Here is a 16,419-nt window from a genome sequence, read left to right as displayed (position 1 = left end):
CGTTCAATTACTTGCCCTGTTCAAAACATAAAAATACAAATAAATATATTTCTTTACAAATGAAGTTCATAGTATATTGTTTAAAAAAAGATTAAAAAACCAAAGCTCTTAATTTACTTTCTTGTCATTAAATAAAAATTCTAATATACAGACACAGTCGATATTTATATAAATTGTAGGAGCCAGTTTGTCATTTCTTGTTCACAATCGAGGTTTAATAATACTAGTCTTTAGACAACACAGCTCACATCCCAAATGCAGGTTTAATTCTACTGAAGTTGCTCAAGATAATTTTTTTCTCTTTTTATTTTTAATTAAAAAAGACTTCATACTTGGAATTTTACAATTTACATTTGAGTTGTCTGAAAAAATACAATTTCAATGCAAAAACCACATCAAGCATTCAAGATTATATTGCTGGTGCTGTAATCTTTTTGCATGTCTTTGTTTTCCTAGGAAAGAAAAACCCAATAAAATAAACAAGTAAGACTTTTAAATGGTTAAACACAACCACATAACATTAAAGATATGCCTCATGCAAACACGCACAAACTCAAAAAATGAAGGAAAAAGGATCAGACGTCTTTTTTTTGCATCTGCTCTAGCTTTCTTCTTAGGAGACCATAATTCTCCTTAGTTCCTGATGCAGTGGGGTCAAGCTGCAGAGAGATCTCATAGTGTTTTTTGGCCAAGTCTAGATGTCCCCAACGATGATAAAGCACAGCTGAAATAGCAAGAGATGAATTTCATTGGAAATGCTTCCGAATAACTTGCAGTATTCCCAACCACTTGTACAAAGAAATATTACAGAACTGCTGCACATAGTTTTCAAAAATCGTTGTTTAAAATAATATTGTTTGTACCACAGACTTTATTTATTGTAATCACACCCCCTGGAGATTGTCCGTTTAACCACCGCCAGTTACTCCTGGGGTTCTGCATATCACCAGGCACGATTGGTTTCCTGACAGCAACATTATTACATAAAGCAGTAAAAGAAGGGGTTTGGGAAGTTTCTCAATGCTGCCATGACATTTCCAGAAGCCAGGCTGGAGAGGGCTGGGCTCCAGCCCTGCCTAGGGACCTGATGATGGAGAAGTCCAGCTGTTTACTTTAAATAAAGATTTCCCTACACCTTTTGGCAAGATAATGGTTGCCAGCTGGAAACAGGGGTTCTAACATCAAGGTCTGATCATAAAATGTTAGTTAATCTAATTATTAGAATGGTAAGCCTCTGATTATTATGATTTGTAAGTAAAACGAACTTTCGACATGGGCAGAGGAATAACCATTGATGCTTCATGACTTTCACGATGAGAAGCTCCAGACTCCACAGGGAACAGACGCGGTGAAAAAATTTTCATTTGACTGAGCATTCTAAACATCTACCTACTGTGCTCAAAAAAATCTTAATTATTGAGACTTAAAAATGGAAGACAGGAATTCTAGGGAATAAAGCATTGTAAATGTATTTTTAGCCAAGGCCTAAGAGAACATAAGAACATGGAGGAGACCAAACTGGAATGGAGGGTCCAATATGGAAAAAGGAAAAAGACGAAATTCAGACTTTCAACTTCCAAAGTACTTCCCAGTTTAGCATTCTAGAATTCTTCACACAAAGAAAATACGAGTTTCATCATTAAGAAGGCGATAAAGTGAGTGGGGGATTTTGGGGGTTATTTTGGTCATACTACTAAGATTTGGAATTATGACTATTTTAGCTACCTTCTAAATCTAATCATTTCTTTAAAAAAAAAACCCACATTATAAAGGACAATACAGGCTAGATTAAAAAAAAAAAAAACCCTACTTTCCCAATGTTGATTTTACAGAAATATACCCATTTCATTAAGATTACATGGAATTTCGATATGGTTGAAAGGGAAAATTCCCCTTACCCAAATTGCCATGGTAACTTGCAGCATTTGGATGAGCTTTAATTGCTTTGAGGAATAAAGCTTCAGATTCCTAAAAGAAAAAATACACAAAAAATAAGGTACTGCACATGATGCAAAAGTAACACACAGTTTTATTGCCTATGGTTTCCAAACTTCTAATGTGCTCGTTTTGGTCCACGGTATCCTTCTCCCAGGAACACTTGGAACGCCCAGCAGGGCCACACCCTGTTGAGAAGAGACTTGGAAGGGCAGTCAGGGAAACATGTGACAGGGCAAAGGTGACAGGGCAGGAGTGAGGGGTGAGGGTCAGTGGAAAGCAATGGCAGCTGCTGAGAGAGGACGAATATGCTGATGAGCTCTGCCTCCTGCCTCCCTGAAGTGGCCGGAATTCCGCAACTTCAAGCAAATGGTTCAGTTCAGGGTGCAGGGGAGGGAGAGGGAAGGTCAAAGGAGCAGGAAAGGGCTGGGCTGTTGAGGACACCCATGAAAGCGTCACCATCAGTTACACCAATGAACTCATTTCCAGGATTCTCAAGGTGGGAGCTGGGGCCTATTTAATCTCCCCCAAGAACCCACAACCACCTCAGCAAACCATTTAGCTGGAAAAAATGACCAGAGACTGAGGGACAGACCTGTCACCTGAGCTGCTGCAGGACAGCACATGAGCCCGACCAAACACCCCTGATGTGTGTGAACTGACCCTTGCATAGGCCTCTGTTTCCTCCAAATGGTACTCACTGCCAATCAGGTCACGAAGAAGCACGGCCAAGTGTTCCCTCACCTGATCGTTACTGGACCGCGGCTGACTGGATGGTGCCTTTCTACCATAATGCTCAGAAATAAAGACGCCTAACCTGCCAGGGGCAGCTCTTCACGCCGCCTGCATTTGTGCTCCTAGAGGGCCACGCCTGCTTTAATCTGCATCAGACCACCAAACTTAAACAACCAAAGCTGGTGGCTGGGGGACAGGTTTGCTCCTTCCATCTGCGCCCTACGTGAGTGTTTCCAGGTGGGCTTCCCACGTCCAGGATCATGTGTTTTATAAGGTGAAGGGAGGCCGGCTTCCTTGTCCTGTAATGGGCTATGCACTCCTGAGAAACAGGCTGGGCATTTGGGTGAACATCTCTGAAACCACAACCTTCAGACAGAGCTGGCAGAGAAAACTCTAGTGTTTTAGAAATGTCATCCATGAGGGATGGAAAAAAGACATCAGGATAATATACATCAGGATGTCAGCAAACATCACTTTCAGAACTCGGTTCAAAGTCAGGGTCTGCTCCAAGTTTCAGTAGCTGAAACTCCCACAAGGAAGTCTAAGACTTTCCTGTCATGTTAGATACACTGCAAGAAAAAAAAAAAAAAAAAATCAAATGGATTGTGTAGATTTGTAGTGGTTTCTAAGAAGTCATGTTGTTTCTGATGATTTTCAAACATTTCCATTTAAAAATCTAAAATTTGAGAAATAAGAAGGCCAGGGAATTGAAATGTGCTTTAAGATGTGTTAACTAGAGGCTACTGATTAAGAGAAGAAAACCAAGTTAGGAGTTCTCGAGGGGATGCGAGATTCATTCTTGATTCATTTAACTAAATTCTCAAATGCCCACGAGTGTGGATATGATTCGGGACGACGTGCTGTCGGAGTCAGGTTTGGAGGATGTGGTGGCGTTCAGGACAGCGTGCGCAGGCCTTACACTCAGTCAGGGGGCTGCTGCTCTTGGCAAGGCAGGGCCTGCACCCTGAAGGGGTGATGAGGAGGCTGGGTGGGAAGGAATGGGAGGATAAGGGAGGGAATTGGGGCAGAAAAAATGAGGCAAATTTCCTGGGCCTGGAAGATATAAAAACGATGGCATATTGACAAAAGGAGGAGGAAGAGCAGGTTGCGGGGTGAGGTGAGTGTGGGTGGACAGGCTCCATCTTGGGTGACAGTGGGGCAGCCCTGAGAGGATGCTTCAGTGGCCCCTGGGACTGCACCGGAGTCCTGGGAGGCTGGAGGCCTCTTTAGAACACAAATGTCTGTGGGTATTCAAAGCACACGAAATGTTCATCTATTAAATCAGGCTTCTTAACAGCTCTGTTCTGGAAAGCAATGAACTGTTTATAGACTGATCTGTGGAGGTGTGGGGATGCTGAAAGAGCCAGGCAACGAGCTGATTTATGCCAAGGAACAAATAAATAAACTCACATTTAAAATCGGGGATATTTTTTTCATCAATAGAAAGGGAAACTAGTATATTATTTTTTGAAGTGTATTAGACAAAATGTATTTGACAAAGGTTTAGGGTAACACATGGGACAGAGAAAGTCCTTGCAGAGGGGACAGGGCAGTCGAGGTCATTTCAGCCACACTGGCCGCAGGGTACCAGCATCGCCACAGCAACATCCTGAAATCCACGTCTATTCCCTTGGACAGCGTTTCACAAGGGACACCCTATAGACCGCTCCAACTAGGGAAGGTGACACAGGTGATCCGACGTGAAGCTGAAACCACGAATTGCACAGAAAGACAGGAGTTCCCACTTCAACCTGCCTTCCTTTCTTCTGGTTCAAAAAAAGTCTGGACAAAAATCTCTGTTTGGTGGTGGTTTGGGGGTCACTCCTTCTAACATCTGCCAACCTCCCTTTGAAGTTGAGAGACGGTGACCTCAGGCTTGGAGCCTTGGTTAACAGTATCCACCGGAGACATAATAAAACTATTCTATTCTCAGTTACCTAGTATTTATAGCAGTGATATCATGTTTCCACTTTAAATACATTTATTTGTGTTAAAAATCTATTTAAAGAAAGATATGAAGTAAGTAATAAGACCAGCAGTATCTAGATACAGCTAGATGCGCCCAGTGCGCACAGTAAGCATCTTATTCCAGATTTCAGCATCCGTTCCATTATCTTAGGCTCAGCACCCTGGCCTAGACAATTAGGATACAACATGTGGAGAGAAATGGGGAACCTCCATTCTGCTCTACCAGAGTCTTTTCTACTTTATCTGGAAAAAGAACAATGTGAACCGGAAGCCAAAGGAACCCTGGGTTCTGTCCCCTTAACAGGAATTCCAGTGTATAGGCTGTGGGATGATAGAAAAATCAATACAACAATTACAGAAGTCACATCCTGAAGATGACTCACTGTGGCTGGTCATTGGACACTCCAGACCCATCCCAGGCTGACACAGGTGACTGGAAAACTCATGAGAAGGGAAATCCACAAACCACACCTCCTCCCCTGCTACATGAGCAGAGTTGCAAAAAATACAACTAAACCCCTCAAAAAGTCATCTTTGGAGCAAAATCTAGAAATGCTAAAATATATACTGAAGCTTTTAAACTCCCTATTATTCAAAAATGAGAGAAATATCTTAATATTGTTACAGAAAACTATACTGATAATGATATCTAATGAGCAGAATAGAAGTAAGTAACATCGGAACATACAGTAATTAATGACTAACGTTTAGGCCTAGTGTGATCAAAATTAGATACAACCCCTGATTCTGAAAGAAAATCTCTCTCTCACGAAAGGACTATTGCACTGCTTCTAAAAGTGTGTTTTCTGTAACACCTCTGTTAGTCACCCAGGATGCATGTTAAAAAAGGCATATTTCCAGACCTTACTCAACCGAGACAGTATCTCTTGCAGGTAGGAATCTGGGCATCTGTCTTTTAACATGCTCCCTCTGGCACAAAATGATGGTTTGAGATTGCCAGTATTGGGAGCGCTGAGTCCCCCTGGATACACGGGGAGTTATGCACCTTCCGATTCAGTCTACTCTGGGCTGATCCTGGGAGGGCAGTTAGAACCCAGATTTAATAGCGTGTGGTTTTTGTTGGTCAGACACTTTGAGGGCCTTGCAGATGACCCATAACTGACTCTAGATGAGGAAAAGCTTGGAACTAGCAAGAACCAGTCATGTATTCTCCAGGGGCCATTATTCTTTTAGTGTGAAGATGGCGTCCACAAATAAAACCAGAACTCCAGCCCAACCGCAGGAACAGAACCAAACCGCTCTGTGCCAGGGTTGGGGCCGGGCATCTGCTTGGATGAGCTGTCACTGCCCCTTCTCTGGGCTTCCCCTCCCCACGTTTGAGCAACAGCGGTGAATTCTGATGAGAAAGGACACGTAGTTGACCCCGCAAATCCATCTTTTGGGCCAACTTCTCCAGGAGGCAAATTGACCAAGCCACAGTGGTGCACTGTTCTGGCCTAATTCCGAATTTAACTGGGCAGAAGTAACATTTATGGCTTCTGTCAGATGCTGGCATCAGCTGTAAGAAATCCTGGCCTGCGGCGTACACACCTTGTATTTCTGTGACTTCCCCAGCACATTCGCCAACGAGAACATCAGAGAGTGGTCGTTAGGGATCAGCTCCAGTGCCTCTCGTCCAACTGCTTCAGCCTGGGCTAAATTACCTGGAGGAGAAAGCGGAAAACAACAACAGGTTAACACCGTACTAGTATTTGAGTCTCTCTTTCTAATTAACAGGCTTATGTGCACTATACACGACAATCACGAATAAACTACTTAAGAAAATCAACGCAGAACATGTAACATACACACACAGGACGGCATCAGTCACAAAGCCACCACAGCCCAGCATAATTCTGACATAATAAACCAACAGTTTTTGATTAAATTCAGTAAAAAGCATATAAAACCTAGTTTTATTTTTCCCCTGATACCAGTTATACCCAAATCAAAGAAAATGAGTCTGCAGAATAAGAGTATCCTAGGAACACCTCAATAACTGAATATGGATCACACTGAAGTATGCATTCTATACTTCCATTAGAAGCAAATGTCTATCTCTTCTCCACACTGCTTAAACGGCTTACTAGCTTTAAATTCTGCCAAATTAAAACTATCATTTCTTATGGGATGCTTGGATTTTTCAAACGAGGGGAGCAGAGTGATTACTAATTGACTAAGTCTGCTATGGGCTAAGAAACCAGATTGTCAAATCTGTTAGCACCGAATCTAAAATGAGTGTAGGTTTCAGGGCACCTCCTCCGAGCACAGTCCATGAACTTTAGAGCACGGACCTGGCACCGTCTGTGTCATAAGCCCTGAAGCCATTCTCGCTCACTTCTGGGTACCTCCAGCATCCTAGATAACAGGCTTCAGAAGAAATGAGCTACTGGCACAAATCTTCCTCCACTCCTCAACGCTAATGCTAAGCAAACTGTCATTTTCCTCGAATATTCATATTCCAATATGTCAAAGTAATCTCCATTTTCTAGAAGAATAGACAATTTTATAATGCAAAATATTGAACCCCAGAGTATTATTTTTTAAAACTCTAACATACACTAGGGAAAACAAAAGCACAATAATCTATGTTTCCTAACTATCCAATGGTATTGTGCTGTGGGGCAATTTCCTGATTGATTCAGTTCATCTTTCTGTACCTGTATTGTCAAGAAGTATGATCATGTTGTTCCAGGCCAAACTGTGCTCCGGTTTCAGCACAGTAGCATTTCTCCAGGCGTTCAATGCATCCACATGACGATTCAGATCTGCATACTGAAAATAAAGCATGGACCCAAAAAATCAATATATTCCAATTTTTCTGCTTTCCCTTTCCAAGACATTACCAAACCAAATCCAAAACCTAACTCGTATTTATTGAGCTTCAATTTTTTCATATTAACTCATTTAACTCTCAAAATAATCTCAATGAAGTAGAAAACTATCCTCATTTTACAGATGAAGCAACTGAAAAATAGAGAAATTAAGTAACTCGCCTAAAGTTACACATCTAGAAATTGTACAGCAGGCATTAGAACTGAGTGGTCTAGCTCCCAAGGCTACAACTTCTTAACCTATAACTTAGTGATTCCAAGTGTCGAATCATATTTCAGACTACTGAAAAGAAATAAGGTAAAAATCTAATCATTAGCCTTTTTTGCCTTTGGTGAGGAAGATTGTCCCTGAGCTAACATCTGTGCCAATCTTCTATTTTGCACGTGGGACACCACCACAGCATGGCTTCATGAGCCGTGTGTAGGATATGAACCTGTGAACCCCGGGCTGCCAAAGTGGGGTGTGCAAACTCAACCACCACGCCATGGGGCCAGCCCCTAATCACCAATCTTTTTCTAGAAAGACTTCATATAGTCTATCTTTGAAAAAGTATTACTTTAAAGGGAAAACAAAACATTTAACGTGACTAAAAGTTAAGTGTGTCGGGGCCGGCCCAGTGGCACAGCGGTTAAGTTCACACATTCTGCTTTGGTGGCCCAGGGTTTGCTGGTTCCGATGCCGGGTGCAGACATGGCACCACTTGTCAAGCCATGTTGTGGCAGGCATCCTACATACAAAATAGAGGAAGATGGGCATGGATGTTAGCTCAGGGCCAGTCTGCTCAGCAAAAAGAGGAGGATTGGCAGCAGATGTTAGCTCAGGGCTAATCTTCAAAAAAAAAAAAAAAAAAGCTAAGTGTGTCAAATTCATCTTGTGAAGAATGGTCTAGTAGCCTCTTCCTGCCCACATCTAAGCTTCACATACAACTATGAGTAGATCAGACATTGTAAATTCCTTGGAAAAGCCTTATGTGGTAATGCAAAACCCCTTGGCATTCTGGAGCCTGTGCGCCTCCTTTAGGAAGAGAGAATTATCTGCTGCTTTCTTTTGAGAGAGCATGTTGTTTAACATCCATAACAGAATACCAAATGGCAGCTCTCCACTTCATGGTGAATAAAAGCACTCAGGGAGAAAGTGATGGAGTTTTCAGCAGGTGACTCTTTTGCTCTCTTTAACTCAGTTCAAAAGCACATCTTATGTGAATGAACTCAGTGCCTTATATTCTGCAAAAAGTACAAATGATAACAATTCATGAGTTTAAGCCTATTTCTTTATTTACTGTCAAGTCCGTCTTTTCAGTAGAAAACAGAAACATTCTGACTTGCCCTATGACCTACACAGCAAATAGGTGGCATATTATACAAGAAAAGGAAAGGTTTAATGCATTATGGAAACATTTGTGAATATCCACTTGCTAAAGATGTTGTCGGAGTTTCCCATGGGACTCAGAGACAAGTTAAGTATTTTACCCCTTAAATGAGGAAATACGAAAAGTTCAAAAACTTAAAAATACTTTAGACTGCTATCATACTAACATTTAATTGTCTCTCTATTTGATGTTGCATTGATCTCTCCGTCAATTCTCTCTAGCAAGTGATATGCATTTGAGCCACATGGACAAAATCCCTGGTGATATTCTTTCTAACACACTCAGGAAAACCAACATAATTTCATTTAAACAACAGGAAAATTCTTCATGTATTTTATTATTTATTACTATTATTATTATTATTATTTATTGAAGATTAACAACAGACTGAATCAGGTAAAATTTACTTTTGTCTTGACCTTTACCCTTCTTATAGCATCTATACAAAGTGAACAATACTCTAAGGGAAGCAGAGAAAAATGGTGACGTTGCAAGAACCACCCATCCAGAAAGTGGGTGATGACGCGCATGTTATTTACCTATTAGTCCTATGCCCCACCTTCTACATTCTGCAAACTATATTTCCCAGGGTCCTTTGCCACGAGGCTTTTGTTAAATCTCTTCCAATAGGAGTCACAGGTGACCTCAGAGCGCTGGAAGAGGGGAGTGGCCCTTTCCCCCCACTCTCCTCTCTCCTTCCTTATCTTCAGCAGTGTCTCTGAAGTGGCTCTGTCCCTTCCTCCACAGTCCCAGGGCTGGAAGCTGAGATTCTTCCTTCAGGATCTCAGCTCTTAACTTCTGCTGGCACCACTTCCTCCCGTTTGTTCCCCCAATGCTACAGGCTTTCCTTTTACTCTGAGTTAATATTACCTCACCATTTTTGTTCTTCCAGCCTTCCAACAACTGTCTAGCCAATTCCCTGTACTGAATCTTCTCTATTTGCAATACTTAGTTACCATGGTTGCTGTTTTCCTGAATGGATCCTGAGTGACACAAACAGTCCCTGCATGACGAACTGTCTCTAGCAATGTCTCCAATCACTGTGACCGTCCCTCTCCAGCACCAGTAGCATGCCCCCAATAATCCAGCTCTTCCCAATTTCCTATTTCACCAGACAACTACGTTGTATTCCCTTCTTATCTGGGTCCAGAAATCAAAACACATTTCTGTCTCTGTTACTAAAGGGTGACTAAGGAGGATTTTTAAAAAAGAAACTTTTAAGTTATTTGCCAATACACAAATGTGTTAGTTGAGCTGTTAAAGATTAAGCTCTTAATGCTTTTAAGCTGTCAGGCAGGCAAAAGCTGGATAATTAAACAGCAACGGAGAGCAAAATCTTTAAATAAGCAGGAACAGTTGGCAGAAGGGAACATAGGAAGATCACTTCACGGTAGCATAATTAGCAAACAATATACACCGAGAGCAGTACAAGGTCTCAACACAGCTAATACTACAGAGGATCTTCTACGTGCAAGTGGCATGAATTCCAAGGACTGGAGCACATGGTAAAATCCCACATTTTACATTCTATCTTCCTTTCTTTGGATGGAACTCTGTATTACAGAGGGCTGATGGAGCACAAATTATCTATTTTTCCAAACCGCAAGGAATTGCAGTGATAGGCAGCTACTACGGGAAGGAGAAGACTGCTAAGTGTTAGAGCTTTAAAGTATAACTAGAAGGCAGCAGGCAGACCCACTCACTTTGCAAATGATAACCTAAAAAGCTACTTCCAAAAAAGAAAAAAAAAAGGGAATGAAAGAAGAATTCACGTGGATATAAGTATATGCCATACGAGTAACTAATTAAAAAGACACAGTAACCAGAAACAGTAACCCCTGCAATAACCACCCAACGCAAGCATTCAGATAATACCCAAGTTGCTCCCATCCCCCATTCTCACTTCATTAACTTTGCAAGGATCCACCCTACTCTGCACGTAATCGAATTTTTTGGTCTCTACTTTTATCATTATGGTGAAGTTTTACTGTCTTCCTACCCTCCTGTCCAGAGAGAACAATGAAGAGGATCAAAACGTGCCACCCCAAATATACCACTTCGGCATAAGGATTATTGCACTGCTGGCATTTGAGAGTCAACAGATACAGAAAGAAGGCTTCTTGGAGCTTCTCTTTTCTAGCTAAAGCAGAGACTGAGAAATGAGGACTCCATAAGTCCCCTTTCCTGGGGAAGTTTTACGGTCATGAAGAAGGACTGACACAGACAAACCTTACTTCATTCCTCTCCCTTGTACATTGACCTTCTGACTGTTGCCACCCTTGGAAGCCTGCAACCTCTTCCTTTGTCTTGTTACTTCTCTTCAAATTTATTGTTCTTTGTGAAGATGCTATATAAGCCCAAGTTCTAACCATCCCTTTGAGTTACTCATCACTGAGTTTCTCCCATGTGTATGCACAATGCATGTGTTAATAAACTCTGTTTTTCTCTTGTTAATCTGTCAGTGCTCAGTCTAATTTGCAGGGCCCCAGTCAGAGAACCCAGGAGGGTAGAGGAAAAAGGTTTTTTTCCTCCCTTACAGCAGCTTAGCACTAGAATAATTTTAGCTCTCCTTGAATCTTCAGGTTTCACAGAGAAAGCTGTTTCAACAGCAAAATATGTAGCAAGATCATAAAGCACAAAATTTTAAAACATTAAAAAACCTGAAAAAAACCCAGAAAGGCATGGAAGGTCAAGTGGCTCTGGAGAAAGTTAAGTGGGGCAACAGGAATATCTTGCTATCAACCTTCCTTGTTCACACACCTTGCTGTGGTGTGGATTCAGTAACATTACTGCCACCGTCCCCCTGTGCCCAGGGAGAAAGAATTCTTCTTTTCCACACTAGAGTAAGTGTATAGAGATGGTACCTTCCTTTGATACATCGTAACTGAAACATGTTCTCTATTTTTTGAATAATAAAAACACATCAGCGACTTCACTTTAAAATTTAGAAAACAAGCAGTACCTGCCCAATTAAAGTGACTGATGCAGAGTGAGAGAAGTAAAACTTCACCATCATTAGCCACATGCTCCTGCCATCTTCTTTCCTCCACGCATAAAATCCTACCTCCACAACTCACACAGTCATGGGTACCCAGTCCAGAAACAAAGCAGTTTAGACCAAACACGTTCTCGTCACGGTAAAAACTGAAGCCTGGACTTTCAATAAACTTAAGACAGTTCACGTTTTCTAGCTTGTTCTCCTCAAACAGTTTCTTCTGCTCTGACTTGGTCAGTCTGTCTGCTCAAGGTTCAGACAGATCTGCTTCCCAAATGCAGGGCCAACAACACGGTAGTGGAATCACCTGGGAATTTTGTTGGTTTTTGTAAATACCGATCCGCTATGGAGCTTCTGACTTCCTAAATCTGAGATGGGGGGATGACTTAGACGTACAACCAGTTTTGGGAACCACTGGGTTCGAAAGCACGAGGACTCCACCAGACCAAGAAGCTTCAGGACCTCAAAATGAGGATAAACAGGCATCTCTTTAAAACAACTTTGACGCAATCTCACCTGTGAGGCTGGGCTAGATAAAATCCAGAAAATTGTACATAAACTTCTCTTAAAAATCACATCACTACGCATGTATTCCAGTTTCACTAAAATGAGCAAAAAGTTTTTTCCTTAACAATTTTATTTAACAAAACTAAATATATGAGGAACATATGTATTTAGTTTCTTGAAACCAAATTAAAGGGTTAAGGGAAGGGAGAATATACAATAATTCTTGTTTAATTCTGCACTTTGGGGGGTAAGTTTTCTTTCTTTTTCCAGCTTTATTGACATAAAATTGGCATATAACATATCTAAGTTTAGGATGTACGATGTGATGATTTGATACACTTATATATTGTGAAATGATTAACACAATCAGGTTAGTCACCACCTCATCACCTTACATCATTACCATGTTTTTTGTGTGTGGTTCTTTTCTTTATTAACGAAATCCAGAACTTTACTGATCAAGCTGTGAAAACTCACGGAGGCTTTTCAGAAATGATGACGGAATCTATTTCACCATCACTTATCAATATATGTTTTCAGATTTTAAGATTATTGGACTTATTCTATTAGTTACTGCTGTAATATTTATTTGAGTAAAAAAATAAACTATAAAAAAGAAAATCAAGATCAATCAGACCTTTATAAATATTATGTCAATAACTAAAAAAAGAAAGTCACTATAGGACACATTATTTTCTATCTCCATCGCATCGTCTCAAAGCCCTTTGCAATAAATCCTGTCCTCCTGAGCCGTCTTTTACGGGGAGAACAGTTCTCAGAAGGAAGGCCCCGGGGGTGCAGGGAGCTGTCCCTGGAGGAAGGAGAAGATGGAAGCTCAGAAATCACATTATGAATTTGTTTTTTTAATCTCGGTTTTTATTCGTGTTTTAAAAACAGAGAAGCCGATGTTTATCAGGAAGTTACCTCTTGGAGTACTGTTTTACAGGGCACAAGGGACATTAAAAATTGTAATTTATTCCTTGGTTTAACCTGCTGCCTCTGTGATCTCTTAAATTTGGCCAATCCAAGCTGAACTGCTCTCTAATTAGAGCTTAAAAAGTTACACAGAAGGAAATCAAATGGCTACCTTCAACTGAGAACTAATGTGAAAGAACTTTGTAAGATATAGAGAGGCAAAAATAGGTGTTACCACTGTTGTTTTACTATAAATAAAGGAAAAACCAAGCTTGTCCTCCGCAGCCACAGGGCATCTTCCACTTACCAGACGCCCGAGGTTGTAGTAACAATCCGGGTATTTCCTTCTGTGTTTGATTGCTGTCCGGTAACTCTGCTCAGCAGCTTCGAACCGTTTCAGGCTGTTCTGCACTATGCCTAAATTCATCCAGGCGGCAGCAAAGTCCGGCCTGGAGGAGCATTTTTTAAAAAGATAAGTGAGGAAAAGAAAGGCTCAGACCGCAGAAGGCAGGAGCGCATCTCTGTGCCATGAGCATAATTATACAAACAAAGCTTACTGTATTTGTACAGCCAAAGACAGCAGCTCCTCCGCTTCCTGTAGCTCGTTCCTTTCTTTTAAGATATTTCCAAGATTATTCATGGCATGAACGTACTTGGGATTTAATCTGGAAGTGGAGAGAGAAACCAAGCCGTCTGTTAATGCTCAGCAGTCTTCATCAAACTCTCAGCAATTGGTAAAGCTATCTCGAAGTTGGGGTCTTTATGGGGACAGGTTTTTAATCCTAGAAAGTTAAAACAAGACACGTATATCAACGGGACAAGATGCTTGCAGTACCTCACAGCTTCCCGGTAATATCTGACGGCGGCTGTCTGATTGCCTTTATCGGCCAGGTTTTTGCCAACATTGTAGTGAACCTGAAAATATAGATAATAACCTGACCATCAGCTGATAGACTTTTTTGTTCCAGGGTATCTATCATATCTTCTAACTGAAAACAAAAGGTAAATATATTTAGGAAAAAACCCACCCACCAAAACTTTAGCTAAAACCCTAGAGAGGGCTGGCCAGGGTTCCTTTAATCCCCTACCTGTAAGAGAAGATGGCACGAAAGGGTGGTAATGAGCAGATGGTCTCGCTGAAGTATGACAAAAGGATGCTTAACTAAAGAGCTCACCAGAGAAAAGCGGCAAACTACGAAGCTGGGTTAGTTTTACTGCTAAACCCTCAACTCCCCCTCGCCCACCACACACACCTGTCCCTCACTGGGGCTGAGATGTGAAGTCGTGTGGACGTGAGAGGAAGAAAGACGAGTGTGTACTGTGAACCACAGCCCTTTCTTCTGCAGCATTACAAACATTCTGCTTTATACTAATAAAATTCCTCCTCCCTTATTCCTGCAGGTGAAGACTGATGCCCCCTGCACCCCAGGCACTGCTGGCAGTTAGAGACACAGTGGTGGGCAAACCGGTCAGACCCCTGCCTCCTGGCCCCCCGCTGCAGCTGTGAGTCAAATGACAGCATCATAAGTGTGTCACTCGGAGGCACCCGGGGCCCTAGGAGGAAGGTGAGTCCTGAGGGCGGCTCCTGGTTTGAGTGGGGAGGCTGTCCTGTGAATGGCCTTTCAGTGGGGGGAAAAGCGGGGCGGGCAGCAGGTCAAGGGGATGCGTTGGAGGAAGCACCCCAGGTGGAGCAGGCAAGTGGGGAGGGTCCCTGGGCTGGGAGGAAGCCTGGGACATTTGGTTGAGCAACTATGAGAAGCACAGTGTCACTGCGGTGCAGAGGGCAAGGGAGACCAGGCTGGAGAGCGTGGGGAGCCGACTGCACAGGGAACCCCGAGAGGTGGCAGGTCTGGTTTAGTCTTCGTCCCAAGAGCAAGAGAAGGCTTGACGGCTTTCAAGGTGACATGATGGGTGGCTAGGCTTGTCTCAGGGGAGAGGAATCAGGCTGATTTGAAGTCCTTGCAAAACCCAAGTGGAGAGACCAAGGTGGCCACCTGAGCTCAGGAGCAGGCTGGGGACACCAACGTGGCAGGCCGGCAGGGACAGGAGGTAAAGCCATGGGTGGTGTGATCACCCAGAGAGAGCCAGTCCGCGGAGGAAAAGCTCCCCTAAAACCTTCTCATTTCACTCCTCTCATCAAACTACAAAGCTAGAGAAACCAACAGGCATACAGCAATAGAAAGAGAAGGAGATGCTGAAATGTTCTAAAACTAGAGAGAGGTGGTAGTCCCACCACACCGAATGTACCAATGCCACTGAATTGTCCACTTATAAATGGCTAATTTTTAAACTGGTTAATAATAATCATTTTATTCTGAAAAACAAGGGAAATTTTTTTAGTTTATTTTTTAATTGCGGTAAAATAAACATAACTTAAAAGTCACCATCTTAATCATTTTTAAGAGTAAAGTTCAGTAGGGTTAAGTATATTCACACTGTTGTGGAACCAATCTCCAGAACTCTTCATCTTGGATATTTGAAACTCTGTACCCATTAAACACTAACTCTCCATTCTCCCCTGCCCCCAGCCCCATTCTACTTTCTGTTGCTATGAATGTGACTACCCTAAACACCTCATACAAGTGTAAACATACAGCATTTGTCTTTTTGTGACTGGCTTATTTCACTTAGCATAACCTTCTCAAGGTTCATCCATGTTGTAGCATGTGTCAGAATTTCCTGCCTTTTCAAGGCTGAATGATATTCCATTGTATGTGTGTACCACATTCTGTTCACCCATTCATCTGTCTATGGATACTTGGGTTGCTTCCATCTCTCGGCTACTGTGAATACTGCTACTATGACCACCTCTGTTCAAATATCTCTTTGAGATCCTGCTTTCAATTCTTTTGGGTATACATATACATATACCCAGAAGTGGAATTGCTAGATCATCTGGTAATTCTATTTTTAATTTTTTGAGGAACAAAAATGGTTAATTTTATGTTAGGAGAATTTTGCCTCAATTAAAAAGAGAGAGAGAATAAGGAGAGAATTTTTAATGACTGAAGAGGGTGGTAAAGCAGACTGGAAGAGACAGACTCATTGCTGCAAACCTCCCAGAAATTCTCAGGTCATCTTAACTCAAGGGCACCAGGGAAGCCAACTTAATGGCATTTTCTCAAGCGGGCTCAGAAAACATTATAAGGGAAGGAGCTGG

General features: G+C 41.9%; 1 protein-coding gene across 6 annotated transcripts in view; it reads right to left on the bottom strand.

The window, feature by feature from the left end:
• Window positions 1-244: 244 nt before the first annotated feature.
• Window positions 245-16,419, bottom strand: part of TMTC4 (transmembrane O-mannosyltransferase targeting cadherins 4) — a 58,775-nt gene continuing 42,600 nt past the window's right edge. For 5 of the 6 annotated variants that reach the window (XM_046664123.1, XM_046664118.1, XM_046664121.1 and 2 more), the window contains 7 exons: window positions 14,095-14,174; window positions 13,817-13,924; window positions 13,567-13,708; window positions 7,299-7,413; window positions 6,190-6,302; window positions 1,899-1,968; window positions 245-724 (listed from right to left, as the gene is read on the bottom strand). In XM_046664123.1, coding sequence (XP_046520079.1) covers window positions 576-724; window positions 1,899-1,968; window positions 6,190-6,302; window positions 7,299-7,413; window positions 13,567-13,708; window positions 13,817-13,924; window positions 14,095-14,174 — 777 coding nt within the window. In that variant the 3' untranslated portion in view covers window positions 245-575. The remainder of the gene's footprint in view (window positions 725-1,898; window positions 1,969-6,189; window positions 6,303-7,298; window positions 7,414-13,566; window positions 13,709-13,816; window positions 13,925-14,094; window positions 14,175-16,419) is intronic. The other variant, XM_046664122.1, reaches the window with a different exon arrangement.

The sequence above is a fragment of the Equus quagga genome, chromosome 6 (genome assembly GCF_021613505.1).
Source record: "Equus quagga isolate Etosha38 chromosome 6, UCLA_HA_Equagga_1.0, whole genome shotgun sequence".
Lineage (NCBI taxonomy): Eukaryota > Metazoa > Chordata > Mammalia > Perissodactyla > Equidae > Equus > Equus quagga.
Note: the sequence above shows the minus strand (reverse complement) of the source record. Positions and strands in the feature narration are given on the sequence as shown.